General features: G+C 56.1%; 1 protein-coding gene across 2 annotated transcripts in view; it reads left to right on the forward strand.

The window, feature by feature from the left end:
- Window positions 1-21,064, forward strand: part of KCNH6 (potassium voltage-gated channel subfamily H member 6) — a 39,630-nt gene extending 18,566 nt beyond the window's left edge. Inside the window, exons 4-16 of one of the 2 annotated variants that reach the window (XM_068919264.1) lie at window positions 962-1,071; window positions 3,119-3,431; window positions 5,107-5,318; window positions 10,710-11,138; window positions 11,965-12,364; window positions 12,640-12,839; window positions 14,866-15,118; window positions 15,570-15,763; window positions 17,145-17,244; window positions 17,608-17,895; window positions 18,284-18,464; window positions 19,120-19,318; window positions 19,701-21,064. In XM_068919264.1, coding sequence (XP_068775365.1) covers window positions 962-1,071; window positions 3,119-3,431; window positions 5,107-5,318; window positions 10,710-11,138; window positions 11,965-12,364; window positions 12,640-12,839; window positions 14,866-15,118; window positions 15,570-15,763; window positions 17,145-17,244; window positions 17,608-17,895; window positions 18,284-18,464; window positions 19,120-19,318; window positions 19,701-19,988 — 3,167 coding nt within the window. In that variant the 3' untranslated portion in view covers window positions 19,989-21,064. The remainder of the gene's footprint in view (window positions 1-961; window positions 1,072-3,118; window positions 3,432-5,106; window positions 5,319-10,709; window positions 11,139-11,964; window positions 12,365-12,639; window positions 12,840-14,865; window positions 15,119-15,569; window positions 15,764-17,144; window positions 17,245-17,607; window positions 17,896-18,283; window positions 18,465-19,119; window positions 19,319-19,700) is intronic. The other variant, XM_068919265.1, reaches the window with a different exon arrangement.
- The last annotated feature ends 182 nt before the right edge of the window (window positions 21,065-21,246 follow it).

Genomic DNA, 21,246 nt, shown 5'->3' on the forward strand with positions numbered 1-21,246 from the left:
ATCCCCTCCCCTAAAATCCGGAATAACTTCAGGAACAAAATTGCTAGACCTATTTTTTTTAAATGCTTTATAAACTCCCAGGCTGATTTTTTATTTTCCCAAGTCCCACCAAGGAGATTTAGAGGCTCAGTTTCCTTCAGGTCCAAATCCCTTAAGTGGCTTTAACCTCTCTAACTGGTTTAAACATCTTCTGCACCTTTCCCATCTTGCATCTGCTCATATAGGCGACTCTACTCCAGCGCAGTGGTGCTTTCTGCCAGGCCAGGGTCTCCCTTGAGTGGCAGCGGTTGAGCTGGTAGGAGCCCTGAGACAGCATGGGAAGAGCGAGATTGCTGGAGGAGGAAGGGCCATGTGGCACAGGGGTCCCCCAATACCAGCCAAGGAGCAGGAATTTCGCTGCAAGGCTCAGGGGCAGCAGGGTGCAGAGGTTCTCCACTAGGTTCAGATGCACACCCGGTCCCTGTATGGCATTATCGGGGGTGCAGTGGCCAGGCCAAGTGCAGAGAGGGGAAGAGAAGAAGCCACCCTGTGCTTGAGGTGCTCTGGAGGCTGCTCTTCTCCCCGAGTCCTAGCCAGCCTTCAGCATTGCTCGGGGAGGGCAAGCGGCCCTCAAGGAAAGCTGGGCTCCTGCTCTCCAAGCTCCCTCCGCCATGCAGTTGACCTGCAGAGTCTCTGCCCTAGGGAGCCGGTTCAGCACTGGCCTGGCAGGGATTTACCAAAAAACCCTGGCATGTGGCACAGCCTCAGCCCAGGCCCTAGCTGTAAAGCACGGGAGCCGACATCATCAACTCAGGAGGATGTGGAACACCGGTGTCCACCAGTAGTCTAACTGGGAGACACCTGTAGCCTGTTCCCCTACCACTGCCCCCAACCCTCCCCTGCTGTCTCGCTCCAGCCGTTGTGGGCAGCTAGGTTACATTTGTGTCTCTTGTGTTTTGTTTGTGTTTTTCTTTTTAACAAGGTCAAGGTAGGAGGTTGAAGTTTAGTCTCCCGTCCCTGCGGCGACTCAAAATCCAGCGGAAATCTCTGCCCACCAGTGAGTTTGATGGAGTAGCCATTGACTATGGAAAGGTAACCGTAGCCTTTGTCTGATATAAGTCCATGCCTCAGGCTAGGACCAAGCGCTCTTCCTCAGCTCTCCCCACCCCATTCCCCTTTGGCTGCTGTGGCTAGTGCCGTGTTTGGCAGTAGGGACTCCCGCGACGGATCAGTGCCGAGCACGAGTCTCGGCAAGGGCTAGCAGTGAGCGTTGTTGCCTTGGTTGCATGGGATAGAGCTAGAAGCTGCTGCTCTGAGGGGCCAGCCCGACGTGATGCGTGCCATGGCCCTGGAGAGGTTTGCGGGGGGAGCAGGAGACATGCACCAGCCTGCGGACACTGCTGCTGAAGCTAGGAAAAGGTCTAGCTTCGTAGTGCAAGTTGCCTGGATGCTGGAGCCATATGGCTATGCAGAGAGCCTGCAATGCGCTGCCCTGAGGAGGGGACCTGCTGGTGACTGCAGTGAGACTAAAACAGGTCTGGTCTGAGCAAGGAGCAGAAGTGGCAATGACTTGCAGGCATGCCTTGAAATGTTGCATTTCCTCATGTTTTCCTGGCCGTGCATGTCCCATCCCAGGCAGCGTTGGCAGTGCTGGCTTCTTAGTCCTTCCAGGGACCTTCTAAAATGCCAGCTTCCCTGTTACTGCAGCATAGATTTTGCGTTTGTAATGAAGGGTGATGCCTATCATTGCTGACCATGCTGAAAAATATCTGTGACCTTTTGTAATGGAGCTTCTTTCGAGACTGTTGTTCTCATTATCTTCTTGACTGTCGAAAGCGCTCAAGGTACCTCCAAGCAAAGATATGTTGTGTTCTGAAACATTCTAGGTGGAGGCAGAAGGCTCCAGGTAGGAGTCTATTGCTCTGCTAAGGTATATCCAGGCACTAGGTTCTTACTGTATAGGGTATATCCAATGTATTGGATATAGCTGCTTCCCAAAATTACAGATATGATCTGGTGAAAGATACCTGTCTCATCAGAGGTTTTACTTATCGAAAGTTGAAGACATCTATAGTATTGTCAGATGCTCTAGGTATATTAATCTCACAGACACTAGTGCTGCTAAAGGTTCTAGGTGCTCCCAAGGAGAAGGGACATAGTGCACTGCAACACTGTTAGGTATGAATACCTGAAAGATGTATGCTGCGCTGTTAGGTGCTCTGGGGACAACTTGATTATGCACCTCCAGTGGAGTGTGGTCCAAGCAATGCCAGCCCAGCAGATGCAGAGGCAAGCAAGCAGTGTGACTCCCTTCCAGGCACTCATTCAAGACATCCTGAAGCATGTAGCAGGGCCCTTAGGGACAGTGAAAAGTGCCACAGCCTTCTGTTGCCTTAGGCACACATGCAACAACACAGTCCCTCCTGTGGATATGACTGGAATGGGCCCAGGCCCTCAGATTTCTGCCCCAGAAGGTGGTTACTTTGTGCACTCCGTTGCAGGAGTCATTAAAAGCTGGACATTCTTTAGGTCTCCAGGAAAAAAGTTTCACAATGGCTGAGGGGCAGTGTAGGAGAGGAAGAACCACACATGACAGAGTTTGCAAGCCCAGCAGCTTTTCCAGTGCTTTCTAGTGCAGAATACATCATCTCCATTAGACACCAGCACAGGTCCTAGAGCACTGACTCTCCTTGGTGGTCTGAACTCTTGCAGTGAATGCGGAAAGGGCAGGTCCAGTGGGGAGACATAGGTACACCTCGGAAAAGAGCATCTCAAGGCATGTTCTCCAGGCAAACCTATCTCTAGAGTTTCCTCTTTTCTTGCTCTGGCCTGCTTCTCATCTGCTCAGCAATGCCTTGCAAATAGCCCTGCATTTGCTCAGCCTCCAGGGAGCAGGAGGCAGCTGGTGGGGCTGTCTCGGTGCTACAAGAAATGTGGAAGCTGGCAAGTCCCCAGGGACTCAGTAGCCACACCACAAAGCATCCTCAGTTTGGTCCAAGTTGGAGCTGAACTCATGAACCAGCAGCGCTTCCCAGCCCTCTGCCCTTCCTCTTACCTCTCCCAGCTTCCCCCTCTCTCCCCCCCGCCAAGCACTCAAGGACCCCTTCTAATGAAACACTTTCTCCTGGCTGTCTTAAAGCCTGGTGGTGACTCCTTGATTTTGAGGGACTTGAAGACATCGCCCAAGGAGAACTGTATGCAGTCAGAGACTGAATCCCTCCTGGAAAAGGAGAGGAGGCCAAGCCTGGAGGCCGACCCCACCGTACAACATTCATCCCTGAAACAAGCACCTCCCTTGCTGGGCCCACCAGGGTCATACGCTGCTTGGGGTTTGGCTCGGTCTCGCCCCAGGGGCAGCTTCCACAGCCTCCGCAGGGTCTCCTCCTTGGACAACTTTGAGGCCGCGAGGTCTGAGTTCCAGAGAAAATTCAGGGAAAGGAGGGCAAACTCAGGTAGGGGAAAACCCACAGAGTTCTCTGTCCTACGGCGGGAGCGGTGGTTCCGGGCTACAGCAGCTGGGGCCTCCACTAAGTGACCTCCTGGGCACTTTTTGGGGGGAGGTCTCTTATCCTGCACTTTTTCCTCTGAGAAGTAGAGATAAGGTGGGATCTTCTCCCTAAGAGCACATTGATTTTGATGTGTTTCCCTGTGTAGGCAGGTTCTGCTCTTTAGATCCATCTGTGATTTTGTGGGTGAAACTTGTGAGACTGCGTGGTCTTGTGTTTGGCTGCCTCATAGAAGTGCCTGATGTAAACCTTGTGAGAGGAATCTTGAGCTCCCACCCACCTCCCCTGGGAGGGAGCAGAAGGGGTCAATCAGCAGGTGCAATGTAAGCAATACCCATGGACTTGAGGTGGATTAAACACCAACTAATCCACCTCTGTAAGGTTGGAGGAAATGTGCCTTCACCGTGGTGTTCACTTTTGGATCTCTTGTTCTCGTGAGAAAGATGTTCACAAATCAGATGGAGGTCAGGCAAGAGAACCATCAGCAGTCAATGTGCTAGAAGGATGGAGAGGGCGGTTGGCTAGTGAAAATGGGGTAGGGAATCATGACTCCTCAAATAGTCAAAGTTTATGTAGCATGAAGGAAGGAAAAGGGATCTAATGGGGAGGAGAAGGGTGGACAGCAGGAAGATCAGTGCTAACTGTGCATGTTCAAAGTGTCCTCAGATACTCTTCCTGCGCCAATGACATCTCTTGGGCTGATGTCAGAGTGCAAGGGATACAGGCAGTAGAAAACTGAAAAAGTAACCCTGTCCTGCCCAAAGGAGAAAGATGAGATTGGACACAATGGTTATGGTGCTCACAGATGTTCCTAAACCTCTGGGCCTGGGTATGTGCCCCTTCCATGGCTGCACCTTGCCAAGAGCCAGTCCAAGAGCCAGCCGCTTCTGTGGCCTCCTTCCTGGCCCTGCACCTGAGTGCCCTTGGGGAGGAAAACCAGGTGCCTGGTCTGGGCACGTCCAGCATGTTGCTAGTGTGGACATCCAGCAACCAGCACCTGGGGCACCATGACCCAGATCAGCAGGGCCTGGCAAACCCCAGCCTGGCTACAGTTCTTCTTCAGGAGAAATCTCTATCCTTCCCCCTGGAGCCTGGGGGTGGAGGATACGTACAAGTGAGGACATTGACCAGCTCCTGACTTAGTTCACTGAACAAGAACCATGGCAGCAGCTCAAGAGCTATGTTGGCCATGTTGGAGCATGCAAATATAGAGGAGACCTACTTCTCCATTCATCTCCTTTCACGCCAAGTCTTGACATCCCTGGTACACTTCATTGGGGCTGGTCGCTGACCCACCACAGTCTTCAGAGGTAGCTAAGGATGTTGGGTACTCTGTATTTTGGCAGCTGGTCTGAAACCCCTGAAGGAGGTTTGGTGGTGAGAAGGTGGGTGATCTGTCTGAAAATCAGGCCCCTCTCAGGCGTCTCTGGTTGGGCATCCCATGTCAGGGATACCCAAAGAAGCTGAGCCTTTACGGCCAGGCAGATATCGTTACCTTTCTAGGTGATACCTTCTGCCAGCCAGCTCCTGGCTGTCCTGCTGTGGAGGTCAGGGCCCTGCTGAGCTGCTCCTGTTCCTGCTGCCTTCCTGAATGGTCCCCTCCACCCTGGTTTTCTTTCAGAGGCTTCCCATGTCAAACCCAACCCCCCGAACTCCACCTCGGACTCAGATCTGATGAAGTACCGGACCATCAGCCAGATCCCTCAGTTCACACTCAACTTTGTGGAGTTCAACCTGGAGAAGCACCGCTCGGGTTCCACCACAGAGATTGAGATAATCGCACCCCACAAAGTGACGGAGCGCACCCAGAACGTCACCGAGAAGGTCACACAGGTACGTGGGCAGTGGGACGTCTCCGCACAGGACTGCGATGCTGTCACAGCAGCAGGCGTGGCTGTGTTGGCATGTCAGTATGTTCATAGCAATTTCTGTGGCACTTTTTTTGGAGAAGAGGGAAAGGGAGAGGAGAGGGTAACGGTACCTCGCATTTCCACCCAGTGGGAAACTCCAGCATCCTTGCATTTTATTTTTAACTCTTTCTGTATGAACAAAATGGTTGAAATACTAGCGTTTGTTTTTCACTGAATCAATATTTCTGGGAAATTTGTATGCAGAAGGAACACGTTTCACTTTGAGCGCACCACACCAGCCTTCCTCCAGGCTGCATTACACTACGTAGGCATGGTTCGAGCTTCCGCATCCCTTTTCTGCTCTGCATAACCCCATTTGACTGTGACTGTCATGAGACAGGGTGCTGGGGGACACGGGCACAAACCGCTCACGGCATGATGGTGGCCCTGATCGTGGGCTCCGCATTCCCGCACACTGGCTGGGATGCGATCCGGAGCATGGGGACCACACAGAGGGGCCACGTGTTCCCCTGCAAGACGGCAGGTGGCACTGCACTGTCACCGAAGGGGACACGTGTGGCACTGCACAGTCACCAACAGGCGTGGCACTGCACTGTCACTGCAGGGGACATACACAGCAGTTTAATGTCACCAGAGGGGACCCACGTGGCACTGTACTGTCTCCAAAGGGGATACGCATGGCAGTACACTGTCACTGTAGGTGACACACATGCCAGTGCACTGTCACCATAGGGAACATGTGGCAGCACACTGTCACAGTAGGAGAGGTGCATGGCATTGCACTGCCACTATAGGCAATACACATGGCATTGCACTGTCACCCTAGGGGACATGCATGGCCTTGCACTGTCACCACAGGTATGCCTGGCACTGCACTGTCCCCACAGAGGACACACATGACACTGCACTGTCCCCAGAAGGGCCAAGCTTCCTCTGCCTCTGGATGCATCCCGGTGCCAGGAACAAGGACACGCTGGCACAAGCGTGAACGGGGAGAGGACACAATCCAGCCAGGACCCGTCTTGGCGCTCACTTGCTCAAGACACGCATCGACCGCAGGCCTGGAAGCCAAGCTGGGAGACGTGGGGCTCACGGAGGCACAGCAGAGAAAATATTCTTAAATTGCCATTGGAAAATTAAGACTTTGAGTCAGCGAATGAATTAAAAGTCAATAGGAGAAGCCTGTAGTGGGAATTAGGAGAGCCAGTGACTTGCAAAATAAGTCTGTCTCAGGGCCCTGTCTCCCACCGTTGCTGGCAGCAGATGCCTAGGGAAGATTTAACAGCAGGGCAAATGCAGATATCCAGCAGCAGCCTCCGGGCTCAACAGTTTGCAGCTTGGGCCCCTGCTGAGCCAGAACAGGGTATTTAAATCCCGGGGCCCTGATGGAGTTTCCTCCCGGCCCCATCAGCCTCCACCCCACGGTGAGCAGGCTCCCTCCTCCCCGCGGCATTTGGGATTTTATAGATTCGCTCCCCGTCTTGGTTGACCCTTCAAGGCTGGAGTTGGCTTGGCTTGGCTCTTGGGGCCACCCGAGTGTGCCCAGGTCCCCGGGGACACCCGCGGGACAGGGGAGCACCCTGGAAGCCCACGGTCCGGCAGCCTGCTAAGCGACGGGGCTGACGCTGGTGCGGCGGCGCTGGCCGCTCGATGCCGGTCATTAGGCGGCTGCGAGGTGACGGGATTGGAGGTGACGGGCCGTGGCTGCGGGCAGGCTGGGTGGCGCGGGGCCCCCGCTGCCCGCACGGTGCTGGGAAAGGTCAAGTCTTTCCTTCACCCTACATCTCCCGGTTGGGTGGGTCATCCCAGTCCTCTCTTCTCCATCCTCTCCTCTCTGCCTGCTGCACGTTCAATCCATCCATGAGGCAGTGCCACCTCTGAGGACCCAGGTGTCCGGCCGTCCCAGAGCGGGACGCAGGGGACACGCAGCCTTCTCACCCCAGGACCCACCCCGTGCAGCCACGGGAGGTGCCTCCAGCCAAGCCACGGCTCGTCACTCCTGGCCACTAAATAATTCACAAGGGAGGCAAAGAGAACGATGAGACCCAGTTAACGGTGTCTAAAAATACCGGCTGCCTGGCAGAGAGAGCCAGACACAGGCGCCGCATGGGCAGGAGGGCAGAGCAGGTCACAAGTGCAATGAATGCGTCGGCCTCAGCCTGCAGGGACGCTGTCTCCAGGGGGCCTGGCAGGAGGCAGGCGGGCTTGGATGCTGTGGGGGTGCTGCCATCGCCACGCTAGGGTCCTCCCTGTCACAGGGACATCTCGCCAGGCCCCTTCGAGTTGCCCCCGGGGGCAGCGGGCAGTGGGAGAGCAGGGCAGGAGGGAGCTAAGCTGGCCTTGGGGCAGGGATGTGGGTGCTGAGACGCAGCAGGGTGCTGAGACGCAGGGGGGCACCAGGATAGGTCTCAGCAACCGCAAACAAGACAGCAGGACGGTGGGTCAGTGCCTGTGGGCAGCCAGCACCATGGGCCTGATCCTGCCCAGCCTCTTGTGCTCGAGGGTCTCCCCCTCCCCCTCCTGCACAGCTTGGGGTCCCCCTCCTTGGCCCTGGCCCCCCTGGCTCCCCTTGCACGGGGTAAGGGGGAGCAGAAGAATGGCCCTCGGGTGCCAACGGCGGTCTGGCTTAGCCTCCCCCACCCCGTCACCCTCAACCCGCACCCAGCTCCCTCCCTCCCCTCCCTCCCTCCCTCCCTCCCACCAGCTGCCTCGCTCCCTCGCTCGCCGCCCGGCTCCAGCACCACCATGAGCCTGAAACTGCCGCTCAAGCCGGTAAGTGCAGGAGACGGGGGACGAGGGAAGGGGCGCCTGGTGGGACGCCGGCAGAGAGAGTCCGGCGGGGCTGGTCTCACGCCCCGCCATCACCGCCCCACGCAGAGGCTCCCCGCGGGGCGCTGGGGCCACCCAGGCCACCGAACGGGCCACCCTGCAGCCGTCCCCATCCTGCAGGGCCAGAAAGCAGCAGGGACTAGGCAATAGCAGGGACAAGGCAATCGCAGGGGGCTGGCTCTGGGTTGCTGCGGATGCTCTTTTGGGGGATTGTTTGTTTGTCCTTTTCTCTTTCAAATTTTTGGGTGTTTTTTTTTTTGGTTAATTCCCACCCTGAATCATGCCCCAGGGTGCTGAACTCCAGGCAGGGCTCGACCCGCTCTCGTTTGCTTGCTTCAGCCGTGAGAGCCGGGTACCAGGAACAGGGACGGAGGGAGGGCAGGCATCCAAACACGAGCTTCCAGGGGACATGGAGAGCAGGGATCGGGGACCCAGCCGGGCCACCCTGGGAACTGGCCCCTGCCCCCTGAGCCAGGCGGGACGGGGGCATTCGGCTGCCAGGGATGGGAGCGTTGCTGGTTCTGCAATGAGGAGGAACGTGTCTTGGGGTCTGCTGGGGGGTTCCAGGGCATGTCTTACTCTGGGGCCAAGCGTTAGACCCTCTTCGCCTTGTCCCCTTCCCTGCTGTCCCTGCGGGAGCTGGTCCCCAGGCCCAGGCAGTGCCTCTCTACAACGATTGGATTTCGGTCACTTTTTCCTATCCCTCCCCTCTCCCTTCATCAGCGATGTCGGTGGCTCCCGCTGTCCCATGGGTGCTCTCCTCCCCACCAGGGCCTGAGCATCGATCGGTTTTGATTAATCTGCGCTGGGCTCCCGAATGCCCTTTGCAGCCGCATGTCTCCTGCCTGCCCGGGTGAGCGCGTGCGCGCGGGTGATGCCACCGCACCAGCCCCAAGGGCCACCCGCGATGCCAGTCGCTGTCTGAGCGCGCGGGGATCGGGGCCTGCATGGTGGACGCCCAGATGTCGCCACGTGCCGGCTGCCGCCCGGGGCGCCGAGCTGGCCGCAGGCAGGTAGGAGCTGGGTGTGCAGACGGGGCGCGGGACTGGCTGAGGCCCCAGGCTGCGGGATGCAGGAGCAGCCGCTCGCTTGTGGGATGGGGCTGCGGGGCTGGCTCCACTCAGCGTCCCCTCGCTGGGAGCCCTTGGGAAATGCCTTGAGCCCAAGGGCACAAGATGGGTGTCAGCACAGGGAGGACTGGGCCGTTGCCCTGGATCTATCACCGGAGACGCAGCAGGGCCCATCACCGTGGCTTTGGGGGATTTTGAGCTGCGTGTCACAATGTGAGACCCATGGAGGGACTCTCCTCTCCTCGGGAGTCTGGCAGCAGGTTGCAGTTGCAAAAAAAATGCCCTGGTTGCTGGGGGTTCACTGAATAATTTGTTCAGTGCCACTGTCTCTCCCAGCATCCACGCCAAGACAGAGCTGCTGTCTTGGAAACTGCCCCCAGACCCTTCCTCTATGCACCCTCAGCCCTTCCTCCCCTTAAGACCCCACAGCCCTCCCGGCCCCTATCAGCTTGCATTTTGTCCCCACTGTGGCTTCAGTGCCCACTGGGAGCTGGCATTCATCCTCTTGCCGTGGGGACTGATGGGCAGCAACAAGCCCCTCCATCTCTTCCGGTAGCCGGGCAATGCAGTGAAGGGCCAGAGGAGAGGAGGGAGCCAGGTGGGCCTGGGACTTCTGGGGATTCAGCTGGTGCCATGTGAGCTCCACAGTGTCTTCCCAGCAGGGCAGACAGACCCAGGGACATGTGACAATGTGGGAGGATGGCTGCACATGTGAGACAGAGTTGTGCCTGTTGGCTGGCTGCAGGTCATCCCCCTCTCCAGGGATGTCTCCAGATGGTCCAGGAGGAAGAAGCGAAATGAGGCATTATCTAAGGCCAGGGTTTGCTGCCAGTTGTGATGCTGTGGCCCAAGCCATCCCTTCTGGTGGATGGTGGTCCACAGGGTAATGCCAGGGAGATGTCAAGGCAAAGGTTCCTGCTGGGGCCAAGGAAGGCACCATGCCAGGCTCATGTGCTGTTGAACACTCCAGATCCCTCAGGGCCAGGCCACACAGTGGCCGCAGGACTGGATTTCCAGTCTCACTGTCCCCAGAACCCTGTGCTGGGAATCCCTGGCAGCTCCCGGAGCCTGTGGCACAGAGCTGAGGATAGAAGGAGGCCCAGCAGGAGGCACTGGGCTGATTCCTGCCAAGCGCTCTTTCTTGCCTGCTGATGCAGTAGGGTCTAAAGGGTTTAAAGCAGGTTGATGCCCAAGGATGCTCTGGCCATCAGAGATGGTCAAGAAGCTGGGCAGATGGTTGTGTCAGCAACACAGTGGGGCAACTCATAGTCACCTCATTGCCTCCTGGACAAACACATGTGAAGGACACTAAGGCGAAAAGGGTGAAAGAAGTGGAGGCGTGTGCTCTCCACTGCCTTACTAGCACGTGGGAGCTGCTCACCCACATCCTGGGTTGGCCTTGTTCAACCTCTCTTCTGGTCTCTGCACCCTTCTCACCCCCCATCTCCTGGCAGGTGCTGTCCCTGGGGGCAGATGTCCTTCCCGAGTACAAGCTGCAGGCACCACGCATCCACCAATGGACCATCCTGCACTACAGTCCCTTCAAGGCTGTGTGGGACTGGCTCATTCTTCTGCTCGTCATCTACACAGCTGTGTTCACCCCCTACTCAGCTGCCTTCCTGCTCAACGAGGAGCAGGTGGAGGAGAAGCGTTGGGACTGTGGCTATTCCTGTGACCCACTCAACATCATCGACCTCATTGTGGACATCATGTTCATCGTGGACATCATCATCAACTTCCGCACTACCTACGTCAACATCAATGATGAGGTGGTGAGCCACCCTGGCAAGATTGCCATCCACTACTTCAAGGGCTGGTTCCTCATCGATATGGTCGCAGCCATCCCCTTCGACCTGCTCATCTTCCGCTCTGGATCTGATGAGGTACAGGCTGGGCCAGGAGGGAAGCATCTATTAGGGGAGGAGGGGACTCACAGAAGGATTGAGAGAGAGAGAAAGAGAGATTGAGAGAGAGAGAGAGAGAGATGGGAGATATAGAGTGGGGTATGTGTGGCCTGATGTAACTGGTGGATGGCTAGATCTGTGAGGGAGGGAGTGTTTTTACTGCTGTTTATTAAGCAGCTGGGACCCTGTCCGAAGGGTTAGACAGCCTAGTGTCCATATTGATCCTACTGCAGGTGTTAAGATATAGTCCAACTGTACCTTCTCCCCTCTAGGGGGAGAAAGACAGAGGATTGACCCAGTACTGCAGGCTGGGAGCTCAGTTTAGGGACTGGCCCCACATACCAGGGAGGCTGATTTTGGGGCTCTTTTTCCAGCCAGGCTCAAAATGTTGGCAAAACCTTCCTGGATGGCTCTGTGGTTACTGCTGCTACCCAGAGCCCCTCCCTCGGCTCAGGACCAGCAGGATAGGGCAATGGGTAGCTGTTTTGGGAGCAATGGTTGGCAACGTGAGGACCCATCAGGAAAGGGGACTGGGTTTACCTTGGCTCCTGTTGATTGTTCGTCTGTAATCCCAGGGCTCATCACCCCGGGTTCCCTGTACAGTCAGTGGAGGAAAACTCATTTTTCTGGCATGATTCATCTAACCTGTTTTAGGTGTCACCTCCAGGATAAGGTGATTGATGCTCTACAAGTGTATCTTCATCCTTCAAAGGGAGCTTGGCCAGGCTGGAGACATGTCTTTGGCCAGACTTATCCCCCTTGGCCCCCCTGCTCATCTCTCAGGTTTCTTGCATCTCTTCTGCAGACCACCACCCTCATTGGCCTGCTGAAGACAGCCCGGCTGCTGCGCCTGGTCCGTGTGGCCCGCAAACTGGATCGCTACTCCGAGTACGGAGCAGCTGTGCTGTTCCTGCTCATGTGCACCTTTGCCCTCATCGCCCACTGGCTGGCCTGCATCTGGTACGCCATCGGCAACGTAGAGCGGCCCTACATGGAGCACAAGATCGGCTGGCTGGACAACCTGGGTGACCAGATCGGCAAACGCTACAATGACAGTGATCTCTCCTCTGGTCCATCCATCAAGGACAAATACGTCACTGCCCTCTACTTCACCTTCAGCAGCCTCACCAGTGTGGGTTTCGGCAACGTCTCACCTAATACCAACTCTGAGAAGATCTTCTCCATCTGCGTCATGCTCATTGGCTGTGAGTGCTGGGCCATGCCCCACCACCCACTGCCTTGGAAGCCCTGGGGGTTTGGAGGGCTGAAGCAGGCTGGTAACGGGGAAAGACCATGCAGGGCTGCAACACGTGTGGTTTTAGCAGAGGTTTTCCCTCCACCCCTGCCTTCTCTGCACAGACAAAAAGATGGAGAGATAGATAGAAATATGGGTTTCAGAAACCCGCTGGCTTCCGGGTCCGTGATAGTTTGGGATTGCTGAAGGTCGAGCAGCCTGCTGAGTCCTGCACTCTCATTACAGCTCTGATGTATGCCAGCATCTTTGGAAATGTCTCCGCCATCATCCAGCGCCTCTACTCCGGCACAGCCCGCTACCATACTCAGATGCTGCGGGTCAAGGAGTTCATCCGCTTCCACCAGATCCCCAACCCCCTGCGCCAGCGCCTGGAGGAGTATTTCCAGCATGCCTGGTCCTACACTAATGGCATCGACATGAACGCAGTGAGTGGAAGGCGGGAAGGCTCTGTGCTCCTGGGGGCACTTTGTCCTGAATGACTTGGGGTCCAGCTCCACTTCCCTTTCTACTAGGGTGGAAAGGAGTCATGAGAAGTCTTAGGTGGCTGAATACATGTCTAAAGAAAACATGTCTGAATGACCCCCAAAGGTCCGTTAGTCTGTATGCCCGCTACATACCTCTTTCTCCTTCTCCCCTCTGCCTGTCCATCCCTCCACACTAATCGATCGATCCATCCATCCTCTCTCTGTCAGCTTCCCCACACTCTGGCTATCGATCTCTCTGCCTGTCTGCCCCACCATCGAGCAATCCTTGCCTGACAGTGGGACGCCAGCATGGCATCTGCTGGGACAGGGAAGGCATTTCTCGGCTGGAGAGAAGCTTTAGCCCACGTTGCTGCTGGTGTGCTGGGGAGGAGCTCAGAGCCTTTGTCGCCGCCACGGGCTCTTGGGCCGGTGTGTGTTGGTGTCGGCAGAGCCGCGGAACCTTTATTGATCCAACTCCCTTCCATGCGGTCGGTTGCTAAGCAAAGTGCATCATGCTCTCAGTGGCAGGGAAAGGAGGGCATTTAAATAAACCTCGATCCATTTCAATTAGAGCCTGGAGAGCTGCTGTTTGTTAGGAAAGGGAGGGATCAATGGCAGAGCCAAGCTGGAAAGACCCCATGTCTCAGAGCCCTGCAAGGAAGGGGAGCCTCAGCAGCACGCAGCAGGCCTATGCCAACAGCGCCGCAGTCCCATGGGGGTTAGGAGCAGGTTCCGCCCCAGGACCTGGGTGGCCACGATGGCCAAGAGGCAGGAGGGCAGGAGAGCTCACCAGGGCCCACATGGCTGGCTCAGCTGGCCACAAGGCAGAGAGGAACAAGAAGGGACAAGGCAAGGAGAGAGAGGGGACATCTCAGCGCCCTCAGCTGAGTGGCCCGCAGTGGCCCAGTGCTCCCTATCCCTCAGCCCTGGCCAAGCCATTAGCCCCTTCATTTCCAACCTACGCTCCCTCTGTCCCTGAGCGCTATTGGGAGCCCAGTTGGTTTAGATGAATTCAGGCTGAATTTGGCTGCTGCTGCCTCATTAAACAACTGATGTAAGGGGCAGCATCTGGGCTTTTGCTGCTGGGAGAGCTTTAGGAAGTGAGCAGAGAGGAAAGCAAGTGCCCTAGGGGGCGTACACCTCTTGCTCTCCAAAAAAAACCAAAATCCAGGTGGATTCCCACAGTCTGGGAGGATTCCCTGTGGTCAAATCCAGTACAGGAAGGGAAGAGCTTCTCATCACCTGCTGGCCTCCTCCTCTCCACCCAAGGGTGCAGAAAGTCACCCCAGAGCCTGCTTCGTGCATCGAGGCCACTGGCTCTGACCTCCCTGGCTGCGCATGGACAGGGCCACAGCGAGCTCTGCCCGTGCGCTGGCTCCTGGGAGTCACCATCCTTGCACACACGGAAAAAAGGCCCCTTTCACCCCAGCAACCTGCACTCCAGCCCCTCCGTGTCAGCAGCTTTTTTCTTTGTTGCTAATTTTACCTTGATTTCACCTCCAGATTTGCTTTCAAGAGCTTTTGTTAAACAACAGGTATTTGCCATCAGTATGTTTAACTTTTGCAGCACACAACTGGTCTGTGCTGCTTCTTGGCATTCAGTCAGAATGTTTAATTAGAACAGCACCTCGATACCAGTTTGTGCTCTCATTCAGCCAAGATTAGTGGGCAGAAAGGTGAAAGGGCAACATGCCACCAGTTTGTATAAACAGATTGATCTGGGTTTTTTTATTTATTGCTCGGGAATGCTCTCATCTCCAGCACCATGTGCAGTACAAGCCTGGGACAGACAGACAGATGTCCACCACATAAAGATCAGAAGGTCCCTGCAACTTTGGGATTTGGCTTTCTAGGCTTGGCAAGCACCGTTCAGCGCCAACCTGCTGCACTGCATATTGTCCAGCCTGCGTGCTGTGGGGTGGAGAGGGTCACGGCGGTCCTTCCCGAGGGGTGCGGTATGACTGTGTCTCTCCCTTGCTCTCCACAGGTGCTGAAGGGCTTCCCCGACTGCCTGCAGGCAGACATCTGCCTCCACCTCAACCGCACACTGCTCCAGAACTGCAAGGCTTTCCGGGGTGCCAGCAAAGGCTGCCTCCGTGCCCTGGCCATGAAGTTCAAGACGACCCATGCGCCGCCAGGAGACACCCTGGTGCACTACGGCGATGTCCTTACCACCCTCTACTTCATCTCCCGGGGCTCCATTGAGATCCTCAGGGAAGACATTGTGGTGGCCATCTTAGGTGGAAAAGTCCTTCCTTCTGGGAGGGCAAGGGGTGATGGGTGAAGGGTGAAGGGCAATGGCAATGAGTGAGGGGCTGGAAGAGATGATCCTAGGGAGGAGGGTTGGGGACGTCCTGGAGAAGGGAGGGCTATTTCTCAACACTGGGTTGGTTACCGTCACCAGCAGACAGGGGATGGAGGATGCAATAAAAATGCATTTTTAAGGAAAGGCCACAAAGGAGGGAGGAGAGCAGGGCATGGCTCAGTGATCCCCAGCCCTCACTGATGACCCGCTCACCTTGCTCACTTTCCCCGTCAGCAATGACTTTCAGGGTGTAACCGTCAGGGTCCACAGTCAGGATCAGGTTGCTGGGCAGCCCCTTGTCCATGAACCCTGAGGCCCACTGGTCTAGCACATCCAGAGCCCGGGTGGCTGCCAACCTCCCCTAATGAGCTGTCTCCTTGGCACAGGGAAGAACGACATCTTTGGGGAGCCCATCAGCCTCTACGCTCGTCCGGGGAAGTCCAACGCTGACGTAAGGGCCCTGACTTACTGCGACTTGCACAAGATCCAGCGGGAGGACCTGCTGGAGGTCTTGGATATGTACCCGGCCTTCTCTGACAACTTCTGGAGCAACTTAGAGATCACCTTCAACCTGCGAGATGTGAGTGCCAGGGTTGTCCTGGAGAGGGACATGGCCAATGCCTTGAAACGGGCAAGTGGGAGGGCTGAAGTGAGGACATCAACCTGTGCTCCAGTCTGGACTGGCCAGCAGCCATGTTTCCAAAGGTTCTCTGCAGGGGGTTACAGTTTCCCCCAGGGCCCAGCAGGCACATGCAGCCTGCAGGTTCCCGGGATCTTCGGGAAAGTTGGCCCAACAGGCCACATAGGTAGTACCCTGCTCTGCAGCACCTGTACTGCATCTCCAGGACAGCTCAGCCTGGGCTGGGCAAGCATTTCTGAGTTGCAAAGTGATTCGAGTAACGTGTTTTTCCATATCATGGCAGAACTGTGTTGTAGGGGGACAGGGCATGGGAAGCATCGCTGCGATACACCATTGCAGTGTGGAGCCAGAGTGTAACGCTGTCTCGTTACAGCTCAGCAGCATTTGTGGTGGCAGACGATACAACGTCATCATGTGCCAACACGACAGCACAGGCCAGCCTTGTCCTGCTGTGTCACATGTCGGGCTGACACGGTGCTACAGCACCACAGGATGTGACAGCACTTGCTGTCTGTTGGGACATGGTGGCAGCTCGTGGCTGTCACTGTGGCAGTGCCTCAACCTGTCACAACAGTGCCATGCTCTTAGGATACAAAACTAGTTGTGCAGAGACCTGAGTGTATCTCCACAACACAGATGGGCTGTGTCACTAATGTCGCAGCATTATGCCTTTGCATTTTGCCTCCCGCTGTTCTACATTCACAAGAAAAGATGACATTTCATAGACATGTCTTCACTTTGGTTCTCATCCAAGAAACTGCCCTTAACTTGTAACACATGCTTAAATCCAGTTTCCTGGAGGGTCACACACATGTCGTCAGGCTGCTGAAGTGAGAAGTATTCTCAAGCTTCATCAGCTTGGATACCAGCTTGCTCAGAAAATTCTTTTTTAAATAATCAGGTTTGGGATCAGTGAATGACTTGGAGCATTTTTGCCATCGCTGTTGGACTCTTAAACTTTGCCACTGGACTTTGTCCTTTCCTGATATTTTTTGCAGAGACACTTGCTGGTGAGGGAGAAAGAAAGTAAAATTCTCTCTATGTCCTGTCCCACCCCACAACGTCCTGTCTTACCCCAGGGTGCTCCTTCCCTCCCCATCACCTGACACCCCTCAAGTAATAAGGCTAATCACTCTCTGAACACCCAGGCCAGACTCTAGTGTCCTTTGAACCATGTCACTGGTCCAGGAGTGGCTGTGTGGGACAGGGCAGCAATGCAGAGCCAGAGGTGGACACGGACTAGCCCTCAGAGGATGCTGGCCCAGGGTCTGGACGGGTTGGGGTACCCATACCCCTGTGACCAGCCCCTCTCATCCCTCAGGCAGACAGCGTTCCCCGCTCACCGCTCAGCGAGGAGTACGACTGCACCTACCAGAGGACACGCCGATGCAAGCGCTCCCTTGGCCAGCCTAACAAGCCTGGTGAGTACACCCCTGCCTCCCTCGCCTCCTCACTACCACCCCGGCCTTCCCATGCCGGGGGGCTCTCATGCCCAGCTCAGCCCCAGGCAGGCCCTGCAGCCAGCAGCATTGGCAGAGCCTGGCTTGCAGAGCCAGGAAGCAGGATCACCATACATTTACTGTCCTGGCTCTGGCAGATAGCCCGAAGTGGAGGTGGCTGCCAGGGCCCCCGTCCCTGCAAACCAGGCTGTATGTCCCCACCCTGGTAGCACCCACCCTCCCTTTCCCTAGGATGCCCCAGCTCTACAGGCACCCTAGCGGGGATGGGGGCTGATTTTGCCAATCCTGGCACTCCCCAAATTAACCTGTTGTGCTGCCCCACAGACCCAGACATGGGCACCTCTGATGCAGAGCAGTATCACACCTACTCAGAGCTCACCAACCCGCAGGACCCCCTGAGTAAGGACCAGTGGGACGACCTAGGCAGCAGCACCACCCCCTGCTCCCAGACCAGCGACGAGGAGGCCAAGCCGGGCAGCCCCACAAAAGCCGAGCCCTTCCCTGTACCCAAAAAGGACGACTTTGCTCTGCCCACGCTCAGCCTCATCACCACCAGCGCCGGCGGCACGGAGGCCAGCAAGCAGGCAGCAGAGGGCAGCCAGTCCTACGCAGGTACCTGCGGCTGCAGCCAAAGCCTAAAGGAGGGTGGCAAGGGATGCTTGGGCCTTCTGGCCACGTCCCAGGGCAGAGACAGGCAACTTGTTCAGATCTGAGAGCCCCGCTTGTGGCCAAAGGTCCTTACTGCTTTTTACTCCTTGGCAGTGCCTGCTCCATCCCTCCCATGCCCTGGGGTTTCTCATAGCACCCAGAGACCCTGTTGGGACTACCTCTGGGTGCCAGGGTGATGGAGCTCCATGACCACCATAGGTGCCAGGGTGATGGATCCCTACAAGCATGTCAGGTGATGGCATCTGGAGCAGGGCTGCAGACAGCGCACCCATGCCAGCAGGGCCAGGGGATGCTAGAGACAGAAGTGCTGAGATCTCTCCTCCCCTTCCAGCCACCCCCCTGGACGTCCCCAACATGTTCAGCTTCTGGGAAGACCGAGAGCCGAACCATAACCTGGAGCCCCTGCAACACATCTCCTTGGTGCACAGATCCCGGGACATCCCCTTGTCTGACGACTACAGACCGGGACAGATTGAGTCCAGGCTGGAGCTCCTGCAGGCCCAGCTCACCAGGTGGGGCAGGTCCCAGGTGTGGGGTTGAAGGGCACCTAGGGGGTCTCTGGGCCATCACCCTGTCCTGCTCCCCAGGGGTGGCTGCATCAGGCTCTGTTTGCAGCATATGCCACCTCCTGACCCTCTGGGAGATTGCACTCCTTGGGGAAGTGGTAAGAGCGCTTTGCAAATATAGCAGCTGCTTGAACTGCAAGTCTTGGCCTGACTGTGGCCTAGCACCTTATCCATTGCTGTCCCACCACCTCTGGGCACAGCTGCTTTGCTGCTGCCTCCAGTCTTGATGCAATCACAGACATGAAACCACCCAGAGGCTCATGACCTGAGCCCTTTGCAGGGCTCCTCTTCCTGTTGCAAAGAGCTGCAAATCTCCTCTTGCTTGAGCAAACGAGGCCTGTGCAGATCATTGCCCTCTAAACAAGAAAAGGGACACATTTCCGGATGAGAAGGAAGCACCACCCACACCAGAGATGCAGGTTTAAAGGCCCCGGGCAGCACCCACGCTGCTGCCTCTCAGGTCTTGCTCTCCTGCACAGGGGTTTTACCCACATCATCCAAATGCCACTTACCTCCTCGGGGTGTGGAGCAGCCAAATCTGTCTGTTCGGTGCTGCACCAGTGAGATGCACTGTCTTAACGCCGGGTTGCTCTGTCCCCAGGCTGGAGTCCAGGATGTCGTCAGACATTAATATAATCCTCCAGCTCCTGCAGCGCCAGCTGTCCCAAGTGCCACCAGCGTACAGCCCCATCTCGCCGTCCTCCCACAACCTGGCCATGTACGGCATAGTCCCGCGGAGCCTGGAGCCGCTCACCCCCTGCGCACCCCTAGAGGAAGAGGAGCGGACAGCCCCAGGGCAGGTAAGGCCACCACTCCTAGCTCAGCACCAGCGGAGCCTTCTTCCACCTCCAGTAGACAGGTCCACGCAGTGCCAGTGTTTCTCTCCAGCCTTCCTATACACAAAGCGCAGCCAGGCTCAAGGGCCCAAGCAAAGCCCAGGGGTCTTGAAAAAGCAGCACATCTACCTGGAGATGCTTCTGCACAATGCACTGCTGGTTTCAGGGGCATCTCCAGCATGAGCAGGCTGCCCAGTCAATGGGGAGGGGAGTGGGTTCCTCTGCTCTGAGGTCCCCTCAGGGAAAAAAGATATTTTGGGGTTTGGAGCCTCATGGGGTGAGGAGAGACTGGGGCTACATCGTTTTGCTTTTGCCATAACCGACTTGATTCCTCCTTTCCCCCCAGAGCCCGAGCTACACAGAGGTAGATAAGTTCCACTTGAAATCCAGGGAGTCCTTGTCAAGCGGAATACACCTGACTGTGGCATCTGACGAAACCATGACGATCTACTCCGAGCAGGAGCACCATTCCCCAATTCTCCCGCACCCAGAGCCTCCTCACCAAAGGGCACCAAATACCCAGGGACTCTGCCGGGGCTCTCGCTTCCCTTCCCTTCCTGAGCACTTGGAGGCATCTTCAGAGCACCAGGACATTCAGAGACACCTCTCCGACCCTGTGCTTCCTGGAAGTTAGAGCTGTGGCGGCTGCAAAGCGAGTCAAGAGGAACCTCAACTGCGAACTCATTCAGTTGATGTTGACGTTGACTGCCAGGGTAAGATGGAGGACAATGCCTTTGGCTCAGGGGTATAATTTGTAGCTGTCTTCTGCCACCGTGAAAGGAAGCATAGAGTGGCTGGCTTCCAAGATCAACATTTTCCAGTGGATCCCATAGAGTAGATTTCATTTGCACATTATAGCGAACCCAGAACAGTTCTTTCCTGTGGCCATCAACAAGCTGGGTAAGCCAAACAGCACCCACCTCCTCTTCCTTGCCAAGGCTTCCTCCCAAGAATAGTGCAAGCCAAATGAGCCACAGCAACCGGAGGAGGGCAAATCCACAGAGCTTAGCTGCGAGGCCACTTTGCTGTCAGCTCTTTGGAGCAGGGACCATTGTGTTGGCGCTGGGCTTAGCCCAGCAGAGCCTGAAGGCACTGGCTTTACAGAAAGGGTAGTCACCAGAGGAGGAGGAGAACTGCACAGTGCAGTACTGGGGGGAGCTACAGGGGTGAAGCCCAGGACAAGGACAGAGGACAGAAGCCATTCCTGTCCTACCTGACTGCCACTGAGAAACTAAGGGCCGACAACCCCCACCACTCCAGCACGCTTCAGCACGAGTCCTAGGGCACTGACTTCTCCAGCAAGGCTGGTTGCACTTTGCAAACCCCAACATGCGTATCCCACAACTCCCCAGATGAATCCAACTGTTCACTGGCCTGGGCATAAAGCACAAAACTCAAAAGCACAATCCCAGAAAGCCGAAACGCCCCACACATCTCATGTCCAGCCTTTCCTCCTAGCTTTTCTCTTTTGATAAAAGTTTGATAGATGCTTCCTCTTCCCTAGACCTTTCCCAGCAGACTCCTGCAGCATCCCTTATAGGAGAAGCCCACTTAGCACTGCCACCTTGCCGTTCGGTTAGACGCTGTAACAGTCCTAGGCCGCCTGCTCAAGTAATATATTGAGCTCCCTTTGAGAGTAGTAAAACTGTGAGCATCTCTTTCTCCGGAGTTTTAGTGTACACTTTGCTAATAAAGATGTTTTTGGCACCTAATGTGGATTGCAGCGTGTTTGTTGGGAGCATCAGCAAATTCATCCCTGGCAGTAGCTTCAGGGTCCAGGTCCTCGTCTGTAAAGACCCTTGAGAAGATCGTGGTCAAACCCCAGATGCTTCTGCCAGGGACTATGGTGCTAACGGAGCCCATGAGCAGATCTTACAGATCAAGGATGAGGT

This window comes from Struthio camelus, chromosome 25 (assembly GCF_040807025.1).
Source record: "Struthio camelus isolate bStrCam1 chromosome 25, bStrCam1.hap1, whole genome shotgun sequence".
Classification (NCBI taxonomy): domain Eukaryota; kingdom Metazoa; phylum Chordata; class Aves; order Struthioniformes; family Struthionidae; genus Struthio; species Struthio camelus.